Below are 19,641 nucleotides of genomic sequence, written 5' to 3' on the forward strand. Positions count from 1 at the left end.
TATTGTATCCCACTGTACTTAGCTTGAATTCCTAGCAAATCAAAAACCCTCCATATATATATATATATAAATGATATCACATTCTTAAATAGCTCCCAGCTAAGACTTTTCATGAGAACTATTTCAAACTGAACTAATTCAATCGTTTGTAATAGAAAGATAACACAACACATCTTTCTAATTCAAAGTCTACTGAAGTGAGTCTACTTGAAAATAAGCAGTACTATGGACACTGATTTTTCATAATGCCACTCTTCTTGAAACCTCAGTGAAAGTTGTGGATACTCAGCATCATTTAAAATCAGGCCTTAGGTTTTGAAATAAGTTTCAGGCATAAATAAAGTAATTCTGTCTTTTTAATGGTCTAAAAGCAATTAGAAAGCTAAAAAGCTTGAAAGTTCTATTGAATGAAAAATTGACATTGTAGGAATAAAAATTTTAATACAATTCCACTTTATCTTAATGCATAATTTAAAGAAAGGGTTTTTTTGTGTTGTTTTGTTTTTACTAGTAAGCAATAAGATTCCATTTATAAAATGAAATCAAATCTTCTTAGTCTGAATAACAAACACAAGCAATACAAGCTCCAGATGATTACATTAAACAATAAGTACATACAATAAGTGAACATCAGTAGAATACAGTCATTTATATAAATTCCAGATAATAAATATTGCTAACTTTTGAGTTAACATTGTTGGGCTCACATACCACTAACACAAATTATTAAAAAATAATAATAATAAGCAATTAAGTTATCAATACTCTAGCTACTCTTCATTCAATGATTTCCTTTCCCTTGCTCACCTAGATCCTTTCCAAGACCAACAGTCACTCATCTCCATCCTGAACCATGAGCAAACACCTTTCAATTTTCAGTAACATCTTCTGGTTAATTGTTAGTGTTTTTTAAAGATCAAGATAGTGTTTCTCAAGAAAACACAACTTGGAGAGAATAGAGTAATTTAGTTAGTTAATCTTTACATAAGACAAAGCAATCATTTGGAACTAGAGAAATCACTTGGCATATATTGAAAGTGGCCCATGCATAATCAGAATGCATGCTGGTCAAATTTGTAAAGAACCCCAATTGCTTATTGGTAGAAAATATAAGAGGAAAAAAAGGGAAAAGATTCAAAAGGGAAGCTCTTCAATTTATTTGAGGGGAGTGGAGGAAAAAGGAGGGGAGGAAGGGAATTCTATTGTCCTCTGAAGCCCTTTGTACTAAATTTACCTGTATAATAAAAGGATTTTATCTCTGCTCCAGATAGAAATCGCAATGATACCATAACTGTAGAGTCACCATTGACAATCTTATAATGCTACGTACCATCAGAGTCTATGCTGTTTAGAGCTGTGGGAGGTATGATGGATACTTTACATTGGCCAAGCGGACACTTACGAGGATAAAGATCTCTACAGGCAGTGTGAACCTTTAAAAAAATTAAAAAAGAGGTATCAAATAAATAATTATTTCTTCAATATATCATCTGATTAGGATGATACTGATACAGCAGCTAGGTAACCGATAAAGACAAAGTAATGTGCAAGAAACTTGGAATGCTGTTATACACACTGGCCTGTATACTGTTTAATTATCAGGTTTTTAACTAAATATTAATTAACTATGATACTTAAAATTCTGCAGATTTACTATTTCTAAAGCCTAAGCCAGGCTTCAAATGACAAAAGGGTGACTAGCAAAAGATAAAAGCCTCAAAAGAAGTACTGCAATTACATGGTAAAAGGACAAGCAACAAGATAATGACAGTTAATTTAAATCTATAACACATGGAGGTAAGAAAGAGTAATAGATTCATACAAATACAAATATAATTGTCTTAGCCTAAGAGAAGAAAAGACTAGGAAAGGAAAATTATACAGATTTATACTAATTATAACTAGGTACATGATATCCTAAGAAAAAAAATTAAGCACAAAGTTTGGTTAGAACATAACGGGGCTCAAAGACAGCACTGAACACTAAGAGTCTGATCCTAAACAGCTACTAGAGACAATACAAAAAGATTCCTATTGAATTCAAGTAGTTTTGGATTAGGGGCTCTATTAGGAAGTTATTAAAAAGGCAGAAAGAGTCAATGGGTGCATCTACACGTGAACTTTACTGCACAGTAGACTAATTTACTGTGCAGAAAAGAATCACCTTCTACACGTGCATAGAAATTAGGAAGGTGTAGACTAATTTACAGGACCATAAAATAGTCCCATCAGACATGGGTACAATCCAACAGTGGAATAAATTACTATGCTTAAACAAGGGGTAGGCAAAATACAGCCCATGGTTCAGATCTGGCCCACCAGACACTTTCATCCAGCCCGCAGCACCCACCAATTAATTGTACCCTCACCCAGCCCTTCTGCCCACAAGGGTTGGAGCAAGGCACCCATGCATACACACCCTGCCAACATACCCTATTGTGCCTTGTTTCCACCCTAATGGGCGAAAGGGCCCAGCCTGGCCCTGCCAGCACAGCTTCTTGGTGGGGCTGCTGCTGCCACTGCTGCAGCCACCAGGGGACATCCTCTGCTTCCCCAGTGCCCTGCTCGCTCTGGGCGGCAGGTAGGGAAGCAGTGGGGGGCAGGGGCAAGAGCTGTAGTTGGGCAGGAGCATGGACAGTGGGGCTGGGGCAGTATGGGGAGCCTGCACCCAGGGGGGTGGCAGCAGTGCAGAGCTCAGGGGTGGACAAGGTGTGGGTGTGAGGGAGGGTGTGGAAGGTTTGGGGACCCATCCACATTCCCCCCATGGCACAGCAGCAGCAGGCGGGGATGCTCAGGGTACCTGTACCTGACAGGGCACAGCTCCGTCCAGTGCTGCACTTTGCAGAACTCCAACAGAAGTGGAGGGGAGCCATGGCTCCAACGGCTCCAGGGTGTGGAGCTTCCCCCCTGGTGGCACACAAGTGCGGGGGCTGCACATGTGTGACAAAGAACACCAGTGATAGAGGCAGACTGGCTGGGCTGCGCTCACCACAATGTGAAGCACTGGCCAGAGCTGCACACAGCTGGGAACAAGTGCTCCCACCGCACCATGGGGGGATTATGTGGGAGCCCCCCACCCCCTCACATCCCACAAATGCCACGCACCCACACCCTGCCCCCAAAACCCTCCACATATATACACCCCCAACATATCCTATGCCCCCCACACACGTGACCAAACCACAAACCTCCCTAGCATACACACCCACCCTCCCACATACACCCCACAGAATATACAAGACTAAGAATTTATTTTCGAGTCATTATGCAATAACCTCTATATACACTACACAAACACAAACCTTGACCAAAAAATTTTTGTAATAAAATTAAAATACGTTATAGAAGCTGTTTGACTTTTAGCATATGATTTGTTTGGGTTTTTTTGGTTCCAAGATGGCAACCTTCCCTCCCAAAGGGAGTATTTCTGGGGGGCAAGGGGAGGGACCTCTGATGGCAAAGGTCAGGAGTTCTCATGCAACAGTTCTCATGTAAAGGTCAGTGGCAAAGGTTAGGGGCGGTCTTTCCAATCCCAAGATGACAACTAGGGTGTGGGGGAAGAGGCGAGGCAACTGTCGAGGGGCAGGGCTACTCATGCAGCCCTCAAAAGCTCACCAAACCTCGTTAAGCAGCCCTTCACCTGATATAATTGCCTGTTCCCGACTTAAATGCACACGTAAACAATGACGTCAGGATTAGTCTACTCTAGCTCAAATTGTATTGGAGTTTATTCAGTCACATTAATTGCATGTGTAGACATGTCCACTGATGAATAAAGAAAACCTGTATCTGTGAGCATAATCCAGAACAGCTAAGACCAACTACATAGACATTACAGGTTATAAATATTAGCTCTGTCTGAGCAGCCAGGTCCCCTTCCATTATTTTTCATTCATATAGTGAAATGAATAGGAGCAACAGATAAATAACAGCCTTGACATCCGAGACATTTATACAAGCCAAACTGCACCTACCATAGCTTTACACCAAAGGCACTTCCAATCTTGTAGGCGTAAAACACTGCCACAGGTCTTGTCACAGACTGCACATTTGGCACTAACAGGTAAATTACCCTCTAACCACTGGTGAGGCATAGCTATCTGCAAGGAAATAGTTATAAAGTTAAATATTTATGACATGAAAACTATCATTAAACTATAAAGTGGTCCCTAATCTAGTTTCAAACACTTTACTCTTTCTGCTACATCTTGGTATGTATTTTTCTGGACAAGAGTTAAGGAACAACTATGAAATTGTCTTTTTTTCCCCACCCCAATTCTAATGCTAACCTTCTAGATAATGAATCCATGCCAATAGTGCAGGCACAGCTGTGTCTGTAATATTAACACTTCTATCCAGATGAGACTTTGAAAAGTTTTGCTTTTTCATTTTCTAATGTTCTTACACATATCAATAAATCTGTTATATGCAGATCAGTAAGTTCCAAATAGGCATTGCGGGATCAGTTGTCAGTTACAAGGAAGTAAAGCAGGAGGCAATAACAGCTTCCCAATGAAAATGACAGAGTTTGGTATAAGAGGGATAGAGATTCCCTGAGCCAATCTTAAGGCCTGAGTATCCCCCAAGCTGTCTATAGGAGTACACAGATGCTAAACATGTCTTCTAGGGGAGCAGTATTTCTCTTGCTACAGATACTATGCTAAGCTTTTATAACATAGTGACTAAACAGCCTTTAGCTCTAAAAAAAATCACAACAGCTTTTCCAGACTGAGCATATCCCTCCTCCCTCCCCCAAAAGAAGAAACCATTAACTGTTGGGAAGTAGTGTAATGCTGAATATTACTTACACCATCTTCATCCTCAATGATATCCTTCCCAATGGAGGCTAACGTAGTCCACTTGCAGTTATTTGTTGCCCTGACTGCACACCTTTTATGTGCTTTAAATTTGCACACTAAAATACAGACATAAATGTACTTTATATAAATCTCTGCAAAGTATTACATCAGTTACAGTTTATTATAGCAGTCCTTGCAGGTACTCTGTAAAGCCACTGAGTACATAATACAAACAATTAAAATACAGAAAAAGCAGAATTCAAGCTCTTATTCCATCTCAAACTCACTGAACTGTGTCTTGAGATTTAATACTGCTGCATGCAGGTTGAAAAGTTATTCACTGTACTGTATTCCCTGAAATACTCTATCAATAGGTATTCAAGGACAAAATGGCAACTTTAAAGTTTCCTTGCTCTTGTCAGTTATTAATACTCATTTCAGTTATCTCATTGACTTTTAAATATATATATTTCTATAAAGAAAGTTTTTTAACCAATCGCCCACTGACATTATAAAAAGGACATCATATAAGCCGTTAGGTCAATAACTTCTTAATACAACCCTGACTACAGTAGGGGTGTGCAAAGCGGGCTAATACTCTGTTTAAGACTATAGTGGTAGAGCATTTTTTAAACTTCTAGCAGCTGCAGGATGCACACTTTCATTCACTTATATATGTTTATGAAGAAAGCCCATTTTGTCAGTCCTTCAAGATTAATTTGGTACCAGTATCAATTTCCAGGTGCAATTCTAGGTATTGTTTTGACCAATAAAAACAAACCAATGCTTTGGGGTCCTGCCCAACCGGGACACCATCTTACTCAGGCAAGATGTGATGCTCAGACAGAAAGGCCTTTCTAGAGCTCTCTTCTCTTCTTTGTCCATGGGACCCCTTTGGGAAACACTGCTAAAAACCTGTTTCCTCAGACTTTGAGTAAGCAGAGAATTGGGAAGAGATGTTATCTATTCATTACATTGGAGGTTAGCTCTGATAGGCTACCTAGATAAGGATGACCCTACCTTTCTATATTGGAATATATATGAAGTTCGTAACAAACCTTGACAAGGGATCTGTGCGCCGATTGCATGTGGATAACTAGTAGTCTAAATTATTTTCTGTTTGACTTTATTAGCATAACCATATAATGAAATTGTATTGTACCAATCTGACTGATGGGTACAGCTGAAGTCAAGTCTTTATGTTAATGGAAATATATGTGGAATGATCGCATACAGTGCATTATATAATTATGTTGGTATTATATACTTATGTATAAGAACATTCCAACAGAGTGCAGGCAAGCTCAGTAGTCTTTTTTTAAAGAAGTCTTAAGATGGAAAATGATAACTTTGGTCCATAATTCATCCAACACTAAAAGTGTTAAGACCTGGCATAAAAGGTGCCCTGAACCAACACTTATTTATGCTTTTAAAACCATTGGCCTATTACCATATTATTTATCTTAGAAAATGAACAGTAAACAACCTCTGAGATTGCTCATGCCTTGAGAAAGCCATGCTAAACTCTTTTGAAAATCTGGTTTATGCACACCATGATATGAGGCTATCAGAAAAAGAGCAGGACAGTACTCAGTGGATACATCTACATGGCAGTATCATGCATCTGAAATTATGCAGTGCTGTAACAAAACGTCCCAAGTAGCCCAAGAAGTAGGTAACTTTATCTAGGCAGCCCCTGACAGTGAAATAAATGCAAATCAGTTTATGAAGAATGCAGCACCCCCACTCCTCCAGTGGACATACTGTTATGAGGGTACCTCATTAGGCTCTGACCCTCCTGTTAGCTCCCTATTTGTTTCTATTGCTATATAAGGGGCTCAACTCTGATCTACAAAGCCATCAACATCTCAAAACTAAGTTACACTGTAGACTGCATCTTCACCCATGACTAACTAGAATAGCTGTGCTATAGGGGTGTGCAAAGCAGGCTGATTTAGGAGACAGTGATTTGATTCATTGATTCAGATCACTGTCCTGATTCGATTCAGCTAAATCCGAATCTGAAGATTCGATTCTGATTCGGAGAATCAGCAGTTCGGCCAGGCACAGCTTTATATGCTTTTTCTACATACCTCGCATGGCTCATGAATGCTGAGATGGTGGGGTGGATGGAGCATCCCACAGGAGCACAGGCCCGCCCCCCCGCCCCCCGCGTTCTCGATAGTGGACTCAGAAGCGGACTGGCAGTACTTCTGGTCCACTTCCAGGTTCACCACCAAGCATATGGGCCCCCTGTGCCCTCCCAGCTCGGCAATCTGCTGCGGAAGATCCCAGATGCCCCCCAGACCCAGGACGCACCAGTCACCAAGCCAGGGGAGAAGGTCCCCTGTGTGCTCCACAGCAGACCCGGAAGTGGACCAGAAGTGCTTCTGGTCTGCTTCTAGGTCCACTGCTGAACACACTGGGGACCCCCCCCTCCACACACACACACACACACACACACACTTCCGCGGGACACTCTGTCCACCCCACCATCTCAGCGTTCACAAGTTGCCTGGTACCTTGAGGTATGTATAAAAAACATTTAAAGCTATGTCTATGTCAGAATCATTGAACCTCTCTGAATCAAATCAGAAGCTTCTGATTTGATTCGGAGAGATTAATGGGTCTCCTGATTTGATCTGCAGATTCGGCTGCTGAATCAGGCCAAATCTCCTCCAAATCGAATCAGCGACCAAAGCTTCACACAGCCCTACTGTGCTGCTCTGAAACAATGCAATATATAAAAAACAACAGGGGCAAGAAGAGAGAGGTAGGAGTTCAGCTGTAGAATGAAACTCCAGATGGGATTAGATAAATCCTTAATATGGTAATCTTTAGGCCATCTTGCAAGACCCTCCATTCTCCCTGAGAAAGCAAGGCTACAACTGGAATGATCTGTTTAAAGAATGTATTGATGTATATAACCCAAAGAGGACTGCTTACAACAACAACAGAAGGAAAAGGAACTCCCATGCAGTCCACTAGTGGATCTTGCCATGCAATAGTAATCTTCATCTGGTAAGAATTTAAATGCTGTAGCAACACGCACTACAGAAAACCAAAAATGATAAAGAATTAGAGAAAACAGGAGCACAGGAGAGCATTGTGTGTCCTTTCTCCATAACAATTCAGTGCAGAAGTTACCATCCCCACTCCTGGGTCTAACCTCTAGCCAGTCTGCCTGGCCTGATAAGTTTGGTCTATAGCTGCTGATTTTAACTCACAAATTAAGACCCAGCCCCAAATAAAATGTAGTATATATATATATCCATCTCCAGCCCTCTAGCAAAAAGGTAAGAGCCCGGCATGCAACAATCCCCATGTGTTCTGTAACCACACAGCTACTTGTCTATTATATGGCTGTCCAAAAGCAGCCCTAACTGCAAACCCATCCAACACCTGGCAGTGATTTCAGCCATATGTTTCTCACTCTGCGTATTTCTGGTAAACGAAACTAGCACAGAACAAATTCATAATGGGGACGTTGATGGCAAATGTCCAGCTTTTCCAAACAGAGGATTTTGAAATTATTTTCCAAAGCAATATATACTGGCCCTTTTATTAATGTTGCTATTTGAAGATCAGGTTTAAAACCAGAACACACATCTTAACTACCACAGAATCTAGCAAATATAACACATTAATCTCTTTGATTTAAAATGATATTAGAGATGATCAATAAATAAGTATGCTACCAAACACCATCTGTAGCATCCAGATATATTCCTGAATATCAACTGACAATCCGCTTATAAGAAAAACTGAGAGAAATTTGCCAGTTAGAAAACAGCTTAATCATAAGAATACAGGATCTTTTTAAAAGTGTAATTTTTAAACTGCTCTTATTAAGTACAAGAGCCAATCAAGCAGATCATTTAAATTAGTCAGAAGTTGTTATAGCTGCACCAACATCTGCTGCCAAGCACGATTAAATCTCCCCCAATTATTAGGCACCATAAAATCAAGGTAACACTGTCATAAGACTTCTTACATTGAAAACAAATTCTCTGTTGTAAAGTAGTTCTGCCTCAAAGGCATTTCATTCTCCTGATTTATTTATTAATTAAACTATATTGAAAAAAAGTGCATATTCTAGAAAGCCTCAATCTAGCACCTATCTTTTTATTGGTTTTCTTTTTTGGTGGTTTTCAAAGAACAGCTGCTTACTCGTACAGCTTTTTCTGACTTCAAAAACTAGAGCTGAAGTTTGGAAACCGACAAGAAGATCACTATACTATCACCCATTGTTTAACTTGTCAAGAAACAAACAGTTGTCTTTTAGGATTCTGTGAAACCTAGTATTTTGTTTCCAAGAATACAAATACACATAAGGTTTACAAAACCACACTGAAAACAGATCCAGACACTGACAAGAAAGCAAAAAAATCCAAATGCTCTCCAACTGCAAGGTAAATCCTGTTTAGGACAAAACTCAGTGGCCTCTTGTTGGTTTCTTCACTGGCATGCAAATACAGTTAGCTGTAACAAATAACATATTACATTACACACATTAAAAAAACTATCTGAAAGATTTGTGATGATTGACTTGGCAATCTAAAAATTGAAATTGCCAAAATTAAGGTAATCTGTAAGACTCTCATTTGTCTCCCTAATATATGTGCATTATGATATAGTGTCTAGTTATAAGATCATATTTTTTCCCCACAGAAGCCCTGCCTCATTCACTGTTCAGGTGGACAGGTCTCAATTAATGAAAGTCTATTCTGTTTTGTTTTATCTGCATTGTCAGTGTATGGCTCCACATGCCTTATATAATGGATACCATTCAAACTTTTCTTTAAATTATTCATTTCTTCCTGGGAGCTGCTCTATGGGACTCAACATTGCATTTTCTGAGTGCTTCACAAACTTTAATTAAGTTACTTTCACAATGCCCCTATGAAATGAGGATATATCTATCTCCCCCCCCGGTATAAAACTGGGATGAGACAAAAACTTGAGGTAAACACATCTATGAAAATTTAGGCGCCTAAACTGAGGCCAACTTGGACTTGATCTTTCAAGGTTTGCATATACAGTGATGACAGTGGGTCTCAGAGAGGATAGGGTCCCATCCAACAGGGCCTGCTGATACACTCCAGAGCTGAACTTTACCAATTAAGCTGGTTCCAGGCTCATCCTCCAAACACTAGTTCTCAGAGACAAAGAACCAGAAAGCAGGTGCTGGGAATGAACCTGGAAAAGTCTCACTAGTGAACTTCCAACTTTACAGCACGTCAGCAGGCTCAGGTGAACAGTATGTACTCAGCTCCATGTTCCCCAGGACATACACAGCCAAGGCACAGGCAAGTATCAAAACACTTAGTATTATGCAGTCGTCGGAATATTCCAAATACTGATCAGATCTTGCTGACCTCAAGTTGCCATTTTGTGTATTCGGCACTTACACACAAAAGACCACAAGGCACCTAGGGAATCAGGAGCAGGCAATTAATGGGCACCATGGAAATCTGGGTTTAAGTAACTTGCCCAGCAATTCAAAGGACCTCTGGCACATGCAGGGCAGCATTCATCTGGCTTAACTGCAGGACCATTGTTGTGCATCCCTCATCTATCTTTCACTACAAAACTTCCAACACCTGCATCAAGACACAGGCTCCGATATAAACAGCATATAGTACAGAAAAGTACCAACACGATATTAAGAAACAGGTAGTTGAACTAACATAGTGGAAATATAAACAGGAGCAGCCACTAAACAAGAACTGAGTCACGTAATACTTGCAGAGGATGTACAAGAGTACAAGCAGCAAGCAAACAAAATGAGGTTGCTAGCCAAATAAATTAAAAGGGGATTGCAGACTTTAATGGGCACATATCACACAGGGACAAAGTGGGAGTACTGCACTATTAAAAAAAGATTCAGTCTATTCATAAAAAGGAGAAAAATAAATAAATCAACATCCAATTCAGATACTGCTTTCTAAAGATGTTTTTAGAATATTTCAGTGAAACCAAGGAAAACATATATTTCAATTATCAGTCAAGAAAGATAATCCTGTAAAAATTAATTAAGAATAGGCCAAGGGTATTTGAATATCTACTAACGAACCAGTCCAAATTGTGGGCATGTTCTAATATCCATTACATTTGTAAACAAAGCTGCTCTGATGTTTTATGCCACCACCCTATTTAAGCACACAGTGCAGAACTAGTTTTCAACTAGGGAAGAGAACATAATCCTGACAGTTACTTTCACATAAAAGTTGACATCCAGCCTTAGTAAATTAAATGAAGCAAAACAAGGCACTGTCCTGTTAGAGGACAACAGATTCAGAGCAACAAGGGACACACATTTACAAAGAATGGCGGTTGCTAAAAAACTTATTTTAAGTAGAGATACTATCACCTGATTTACTTTATGAAGCGAACAGAGTAGATGCAATATATTTTAAGTTGGTTCAGCATAAGATAATGGTGTCTCCTAAAATTTTACTTTAAAAACTGCCGTTTAACTGACTGAAAGGTGAGGGAAATGAACAACAGCAGCCATGGGCAAAGCCAGGATTTAGTAAAGGGAAGACACATTTCTGCCCACCCAGACTATGATTGGGAAGGGAGAGGGCTGTGGCTGAAGCTCCCAGTTAGCAGGGGATACTGGGGATGAGCCAGAAGCAGGCACATGAAGTGGGCCACTCCCCCTCATTTGACAGTTCTGGTGCTGTCCCTGGCTGAGCAGGTTGCGGGGGAGCACGGACACCAAAGCCACTCCTGGCCTGTGGGGAGCAGCTTCATGGGGTGCCAGAAGCAACGGTGCACAGTTACCTCCTTCCAGTCCTTGCTATCTGCCTGCTTCCTCTCTCCCCCCACCCAGTGTCCCCTCAAGGCCAAGGGCAAGTACCAAAAGGAGAAGCCGGTGTATTACTGCTGCTATCCCCCAGCTGAGCCCAGCTCCCTATAGCTACTCCCTGCAGCACAGGGGAAAAATGGATCTAGGTATCCACCTGTGCTTGCATCAGCTGAGGACAGTTATGGCAGCACGTAAGTTCCTCCTTCCAGTGCCTGGTCTCAGCCAGCAAGGGACATGGCAGGGAGCAGGCTATAGAAGGAGGAAAAACACACCACCTCCACTGTCCCTGGATGAGTCTGGCACCCTGCAGAGCCACACTCAGAACTGAGCAGAAAGGCAGGAACAGTTTTGGGGCTCCAGCTGCATACAGACCAGCGGGTGACAGTGGGTGACAGCAACAGGAAGGTGGTGCAAGTGCACTGCCACATGCGTCTGGATTCGCCCCTAACAGCAGCCAAGGTCTGTCTCATCTATTTCACATCTAACTTCTGGACACATACTGGTTTTACTTCCTTGGTTATATACAGCTAAATGCCTCCAGGTATCAAACACTTTGAATAGGAGGCTCCATAGCACAGTTTCTTTGGTATACAAGCACACCCACACACTCAACACTATTATATCAAAGAAAGGTAACAGAAGTTCACACAGTTAGGTAACAGGCAACTTAAAATCAAGTTCTGAATAGATATTTTTTGTAATAACTATTTACTGTATTTATTTAATTATATTTTATATAACTACAACAGTGTGCTGCGTAGTGTTTGTTTTTAATTAAATGTCAAATCCCTCATATACATAAGTATTTACATATCTACTATTCATATAATCTACTTTTCTCCTCAGTGAGAAAGCACCACCAAAGGTTCAGCATACATTGTACATATCCTATCAGGTCACGTATTACACTTACTTCTGTCTTCTAGAAAATAAAATTTACTTGTAAAAGGCAATTTATACAGTGCAGTTTTAACGCTGCATTTTTAAACACATCATCTTTTTTGCTGGTTTTTGGATATTGGCTCTTAAATTATCAAATTACATAAGAAAGAGGTAGAGAAATTCCTCTCCCATTACAACCACATCAAAGGATCAGTGAAGAAGCACATGTTATGTTTCCCATTGTATACTGCAATATCAATGAGCAGAAAGAAAATGACAGAATTGGTGATCAGACAAAAACTAGAAGGGAACAAGTTGGTCATGATTCCATCCAAGAATGGAAGTTTCAGATTTTTGCCAGTAGGAAACTATTAATATTTATTTTGCTTCCCCCTGCCCCTGCTTTTTTTTTTGCCAAAAGGACTAATATATTGATTCTCAAGACAGAGGAAATAATATGTTGCTATTTTTGTTCCTTCAGTTTTAAGTCAAATCAAAGTACTGTCCTCTCTTGGAGAGAGAATGCTTGGGTATTCAAAAAATGATATTTACAGCAGAAGGAAACATTTATACAGAAATGGAGTTAAAATAAGATGTAGAGAGTTCAAATAATGTATGTCACTGTTAGCAGTCATTCTATCCAAGAAAAATACTCCCTTCTGCAGTACCAAGTAGAATTCCTCTTATTCCAAAGTATTTATAGCATAATTACCTAGTTTAGACTATTAGTTCTTCATTAGCTTACATGACATTAGAGAGAAGAAGAAAGTGATTTTACCTTCACAAGATAGGCCATGAGAAGTAACTCCAGAGAGGCTCTCTCTGCACACATTACAGAAGGTAGGTCGGGCATGGGAGCAGGCGTACCAGTTATGCATCCCTGAGAAATGTTCCACATTAAACTGTGCCGTCTAGTAAAGGAGAAGTTAAGACAAATTTGCAAGTACAGAACAAAGCTACAGCAACTGAAAGTACTTAGGAGTTCTATACGTACTGTGGAAATTTAAAAGTGCATGAGAAGTATTTTCAAAGGGGGTTTTTAGCTATCTTTCTTAAAACCTCAAAAAAGGAGCATAGTGACAAATTACACCAGTAAAATAACGGTCTGACACAAAGCTGTATTTTAATTTAAAGGTTTTTCAGGTTTAAAAGCTCTATTGCTTTGCTTCTGTGTACTGTAGCTTGATCTGTTAATATTTATCATGAAAGAAGAATAAAGATGAACTGAAAGGGATATTATCTTACCTCATAATGTTCTCTAGATTGCACAGACTTCAGGGAGCTGATCCAGTCCTCCATTTCTTTTCTGTTCTCAGCACACAATATGAGCCTCCTAAATGGAGTGATTATCTGAAAAAGATTTCTTATTTTAATGGTTTTCGGTAGAGAAAATCATTATAGAATGCAACATCAGACAAACCAATTTCTTTTCTCACCCATGCAAGTGAAACATACATCATAAGTATATGTTAATAAAAATCTTGATTACTACTACTGCTTTTAAAATGCAAAAAATAACTTTCCTTTTTCAATGCCTAAATATTTGTGTCAGACTTTAGTATATTGCTTTAAATACATTGTTCATGTTTCTTTTTCATCTTTTTGTTTACATACTGCATTTGTAAATCTCAAATGGGAAGCTATGAAATTCCTAAAAGTCTTTCTGGAAATTATTATTTTAAATAGAATTCAGCTCTTTCATAACAAAATTATAGCAACTGCAGAGTCTATAATTACCACAGACAAAGACAAATCATGCTGATAAACAAAAGCCTGAGATTCAAAAACATTCTGCACATTTCTCACTCCCACACTGGTGATGACATATTTGCATAATTGTTGTAATAAAAAATAAAGACATGATTTATGAGTTAATATAAAACCATAAAGACAAGCTGTATAAAAACACATACAAAATAGCAAAAACCTATGTAATGATGCCCTTACAGTGGTCCAACTCTTGGAACAGGTTGAGGATGTGCCACATTTAAAGATCTGGACTTAGATCCTTGATGCTGTATTTAGCTTGAAATCTGAAAATTGCTAAATCTTAGAGATGCAGAGAAAAGGCTGTTTTCCCCTCTTCTCCGAGTACTGGAGACACAATTATAAATAACAGTAAGGCATCACAAACTAACTCCCACTGAAATTATTTTGAGAACTGCACTAAAATAGATGTTGCAGTTACTTTCAGAACAATGAGGGTATTTTAAAGAAATGCAAAAAAAGTTATTTTTTTTGTAAGAAAACAATTTAAAAAAAAAAATCTAAATCCTCACTCATAGTGAACATATTATATTATCCATAATACCAATGCTTTCAAATCACATAAGTAAAATAGAAGCCAAAACCACAGAAAAATGGTTAATTGCCATAACCGAGGTTATCGTTGTAGAACTTCTATCCTGTCATGCTATTCAGATATTATAAGTAAATTATTCACATAAGTTTTTACTCACCCAGTCCCTGCCAAATATCTTTTACCACTGGTTTGTGCTATGTACTTCTTCATTAAACCAAACTGCACTTTAATATATCTGACAAGCAACCTAACTGAACTACAGCACAGTAGGAGTCACATGGACAGACCTTTTGGCTTTTTTTTTTTTTTCAAATGTACAAGCTGCACATGAAATTAGAGGACCTCTCTCTGTTTTCTGTTTCATTCAGTCTTGCCAACCTTTTCTTTTTTTTTTATATGAAGGCTTATTAGCATCTGCCTATGACTCTTCCTGAATAACATTTAATGCAAAGAGCAGTGCTTTTCTTATCAGTTAGGAGCCAAATAAATACTTTATTACTTCAAAATATTTTTTTCTAGGACAGATCATCAAATAAAGAAGGGAAGCCATTAAACTGTAACATAACCCTGGTTCTAATACAAGCACCATTCTTCAAGAATCTCCAGGCTTCACTGAACTCATAGCTGTTATTTGTGCTGATTCTACCAGCCTTGATTTCTGCTATCAAGTGTTGCAGGTTTGTTGGTTGTAGCTGTGTTGGTCTAAGGACATAGATGGCCCAGGTTTTTTGGGTAGATGTGATACCTTTTCTTAGACTAACTAAATAGTTGAAAAAAGTTCTTTGCAAGCTTTCGAACACCAACACCCTTTGTCATGCATAAGGTGACACATAACACGAGCAGTCTCCCCATGCCTTGACAAAGAGTGTTTGTCCCCAAAAGCTTGCAAAGAACTTTTCTCCAACTATTTAGTTGGTCTAAATAAAGGTTATCACATCTACCCAGAGAACCTTGCTTGCTATCAAGTGTGACATCAAAACAAGGATTCCTTCTGTTCTATTCTAAAGTAAGGACAAAGTCTGCCTTAGTCATAGCATTCTAGCCAATTTGTGCCACGTTATTTATTGTATTCTGGGCAAGAGCCAGGAGTTGTGAAATGCCTGTAATACACATCACTTGCACTTAATGCTGAAGGTTCTTGAAAAATTCTTGATTATTTTCAAGATAAATTAAAGATCATATATGTTGAATACCAATCTCCTTGATTACATCATTCATACAGACACTCTTGACTGAAAAAGTAACTACTGAGTATAAAAAGACATAGCAATCTAGGGTGCATTTAATATTTGCCCTTACAAATAACAATAGGTTGTAATACAGTCATTAAGATAAACTGATGATTACGTATATATGTTAGATACATTATTAGAATTATTAAAATAAACTGTAAGGTTGCAAAAGCCATGTATATATGCTTATGTACAGTGCACGAAAGGCTACAAAGATTAATCTACCTATATATTTTTTCTGATTTACATACCTTTAGCAAGCTTCAGGGAACAGTCTGGTTATTTTAATGGGGCACAACATATAACAAAAAACTTGACATTATATAAAATAAAATATGTATGTCAAAACAACATTAAAATAACTGCAACATGAGAAATGCAATTAAATCAGGGTTCTGATTCTCACTAAGAAAGGGTGTCACCCTAAATTGAAAATATTCTTATGTACATAAAATTACTTCATCCCTTCTCCCTCAGTACATTACCTCACATTTATCAGTAGCCAAGCTTATCTCCTCGCATGCAGCAACTATTCTAATTCCTGGCTAATTCTTATGAAAGTTCTGTCCTCACATACACACAGCTCCTGTTCTTACTGTTAATTACCCCAATTACTATTCTGTAGGCTAAGGGCTTGTACAGCCATTTGGGGAGGTTAGGGGAAGGTTAGATTGTTAAAAATGGCCACCTGATCTAGCTTTGTTCACCCACATGCAGACCTTACACTTAGATCCCTAGTTAGGTCGCTCCAAGTGCAAACTGTACATAAACTCCAGGTAGGTTAGATAAGTTAAAAAATAGTCAACCCAATCTTATTTAATTGTACTTCAGAGGTGCATTAAGTTAGACTGGGCCCTGGATACACATTCCCAGAACAGCCCAGAGGCTGAGAAAGCCCAGCTGCTGGATCCAACCCTAGGGCTGTGCTTTTCATACCCTCTACCTTGCACCGGGCTATTTTTACCCCGCCTTGGCCTCACTCCTAGACAGACAACGCACTCCCCACAGACCAGCCAGCCTCCACCCTCCACAAGCCCACCAAATCCCCCAATCCTGCAAACTGCTCCAGGTGCCAGTTTTTACAGTGTTTGCCAGTGCCAGGACTCGATGGAAGTAAGTCTGAGTGGAGGGAGGGACAGGTGGGATCAGGCAGAATTGGGTTCACTATAGGGGGAGGTTTGTTTTGTTTTTTCTAGGGGTGGGAATGGTTGGAGAGGCTAAAAATAGCCTCTGGTTGGGAGATGGGGGGAGAGCCCCCCCTAATCCCACCAAGCTCTCCCTCCCAACTATGGAGTTGCCAGCCCCTTCCGATCCCGTCAACTTCTCCTGTGAAACTGGTCTACTGTCCTTTAGTTGAATGTGATGTATGGCATAATATCATTATATGCTTCAGTTAGAAGCTATGTAAAATCTTGCCTAGAATATTAATGCACTCCCACAATGAAAACTATTATTTAATATTAATTAACACTATCAATATTGAAATAGGAAGGCAGACTCATTTGTGGTCTTCTGGAACTCTGAATGTTTCTCCTGCTTGCTGTAACTATACCCAAAACTAAGTTTTATAGTGTCAATGCATCCTGTCTTACAGTTGACCCCAATACTTGAAAAGCACCATTGGGAACAGCATCAACAGTTTGGAAAGCTGGTCTATCTGAAGTTCTGGATAATGATATAATTAGTCGTCATAAACAATGTGAAAAGCATATTCAGGAAGCACAAATAATACATATAATGATTAGGAAAGTAAAGCTGTTCACATCTCATGAGGAGATACAGCAGTGACTGCAAACCGTTCAACATCCTGGAACATGATATCTATATTTAAAAGAGCTTTATAAAGTTTTAAATTCCTGTTAGGCATTACACTAATGGCATTTGATATGGGCACTCTTGGATTCATTTGTTATTCAATGCAGCAAGGCTAACCATAATTAGAGTTGTGTGGGAAATGTTTTTTTCACCCTCTGAACACTGAGATTTCAAATTTTCTTTCTCCATCAGAAGAGATCCAAGAGCCCTTGATTTAAAACAAAACAAAAACTGGGGATGAAAAGAAAATACCTCCCTTAAATTAGTCAAAGTGCCTGGGACACTTGCATGGAAAAAATGATAGGAAATTCCTGCTCCATCATATTCATACCAGGTACTGGAACTGAGGTCTCTCACATCCCATTGCCCTATCAGTTAATTTGGATATTCTGAAACAGCAGTCCCTCAATCCTGCCTGTTGGGCCTGTTTACCTCTGTATAAGTGGGTGTCTAGTTAAATTGCAGGTTCATGGATTTCACAGTTTTTTTGCCCATGAAATCAACAGCAACAACAACAAAAACTAATAAAAATAAAATGCTGGCTCCCCAAGTGTGAGCCTTGCTACTACTGCGGCCCAGCCTTGCAGCCTGCCCAGGAGGGGAAGGTGCCTGCTGGCGGGGCAGCACAAAAGGAATCAGAAAAGGTGCTGCACCCACTACTCCCTCCTCCTCCCGGCAGCTGTCTCCTCGCCCCTCTCCTCCCCAGGCCTCTCCAGCAATCAGCAGTGATGGGCAGCTGCTGGAAAATGCCCACAAAAACCAGGTCTTTGTGCTGAAAATTGCTTTGTCTTGCTGCAAGTTAAGTAGACCCCTACACATAACTGATTAAATAGTCACTATAAACACATCTTGAACCTGGTTACTTTGTGGGTCTCCCACATCCCAGCTGAGTATCCTGCTTAAGTTTGGACTATAAACTCCATCTTTCTTGTCAAAAGTTTCTATGAGAATTTCAGTGCTGATAAACAGGTATGTTCTGATAACAATTTTTATTAAAAAAAAATCCCAATTTTCTCTAATAAAAAATTATTATTTAAATGCATTTGTTTAAATGACTCCTAGCCATATTACCATTCTAATTTTGTTGTAATAAATTATTACATTAATAAAGTTTACATTTATAATTTTCTATTTGTCCCAGGCCAAAGAAGAAAATATTCATCATTCCATTGGGACAGCCCATTTGGATTTGTAAAAGTAAATAACTGCGTACAGTAGAGAAGCAGCAAATAAGTGATCTCACCTATTCTAGTCACACCAATTATTTCCAGGCAGGCTTTCATTGTATTGGGGTACATTAATTCAGGAAAAAATACACGAAACATCCTACTGAAAACCAAAAGCAAGCACCAGATGCGATACAGAGAAACAGTTAATCATTTCTCCATCCAAAGGCAAAGTTTTCCAGATTTTAAGAGTAATAGTCATCTAGGTACAGGAAGATTAGCATATTTAACAGAGAAGTAGGGTTCCTTATGGTTATAATAGGATCTCAGGAATCTTAGGTTCATTTTGAAAGGTTACCACCAACTTTGCTGAATTACCTTGGAGAGCAAGTGATTTCCATGAGTTCAAAAACCTTCTAGTGGACAAATCTATTTTCCTGTATCATTAAGGATAATATAGGAAACTAAAAACATTAAAGACCTTTTACTATATGGCTATGCCATGAGAGCGCCATAGAGTAATCACAGCATATGTATTACTACCTGCAATGATACAGAAAGAGTGCTTCTACTGGCTTAGCTAACACTTGTTCTAGCTGTTCAAAAAAAAAAGTCAAAGACCAAATTACAA

The 19,641-nt window shown here is 39.1% G+C and overlaps 1 protein-coding gene across 3 annotated transcripts in view; it reads right to left on the bottom strand.

The window, feature by feature from the left end:
* Nucleotides 1-19,641, bottom strand: part of DGKH (diacylglycerol kinase eta) — a 283,862-nt gene that overhangs the window by 96,931 nt on the left and 167,290 nt on the right. For all 3 annotated transcript variants that reach the window (XM_019525020.1, XM_019525018.1, XM_019525019.1), the window contains exons 4-8: nt 13,741-13,845; nt 13,274-13,406; nt 4,809-4,915; nt 3,975-4,100; nt 1,331-1,433 (exon numbers count right to left, since the gene is read on the bottom strand). In XM_019525020.1, coding sequence (XP_019380565.1) covers nt 1,331-1,433; nt 3,975-4,100; nt 4,809-4,915; nt 13,274-13,406; nt 13,741-13,845 — 574 coding nt within the window. The remainder of the gene's footprint in view (nt 1-1,330; nt 1,434-3,974; nt 4,101-4,808; nt 4,916-13,273; nt 13,407-13,740; nt 13,846-19,641) is intronic.

The sequence above is a fragment of the Gavialis gangeticus genome, unplaced genomic scaffold (genome assembly GCF_001723915.1).
Source record: "Gavialis gangeticus isolate Ggan-Ray unplaced genomic scaffold, GavGan_comp1, whole genome shotgun sequence".
Lineage (NCBI taxonomy): Eukaryota > Metazoa > Chordata > Crocodylia > Gavialidae > Gavialis > Gavialis gangeticus.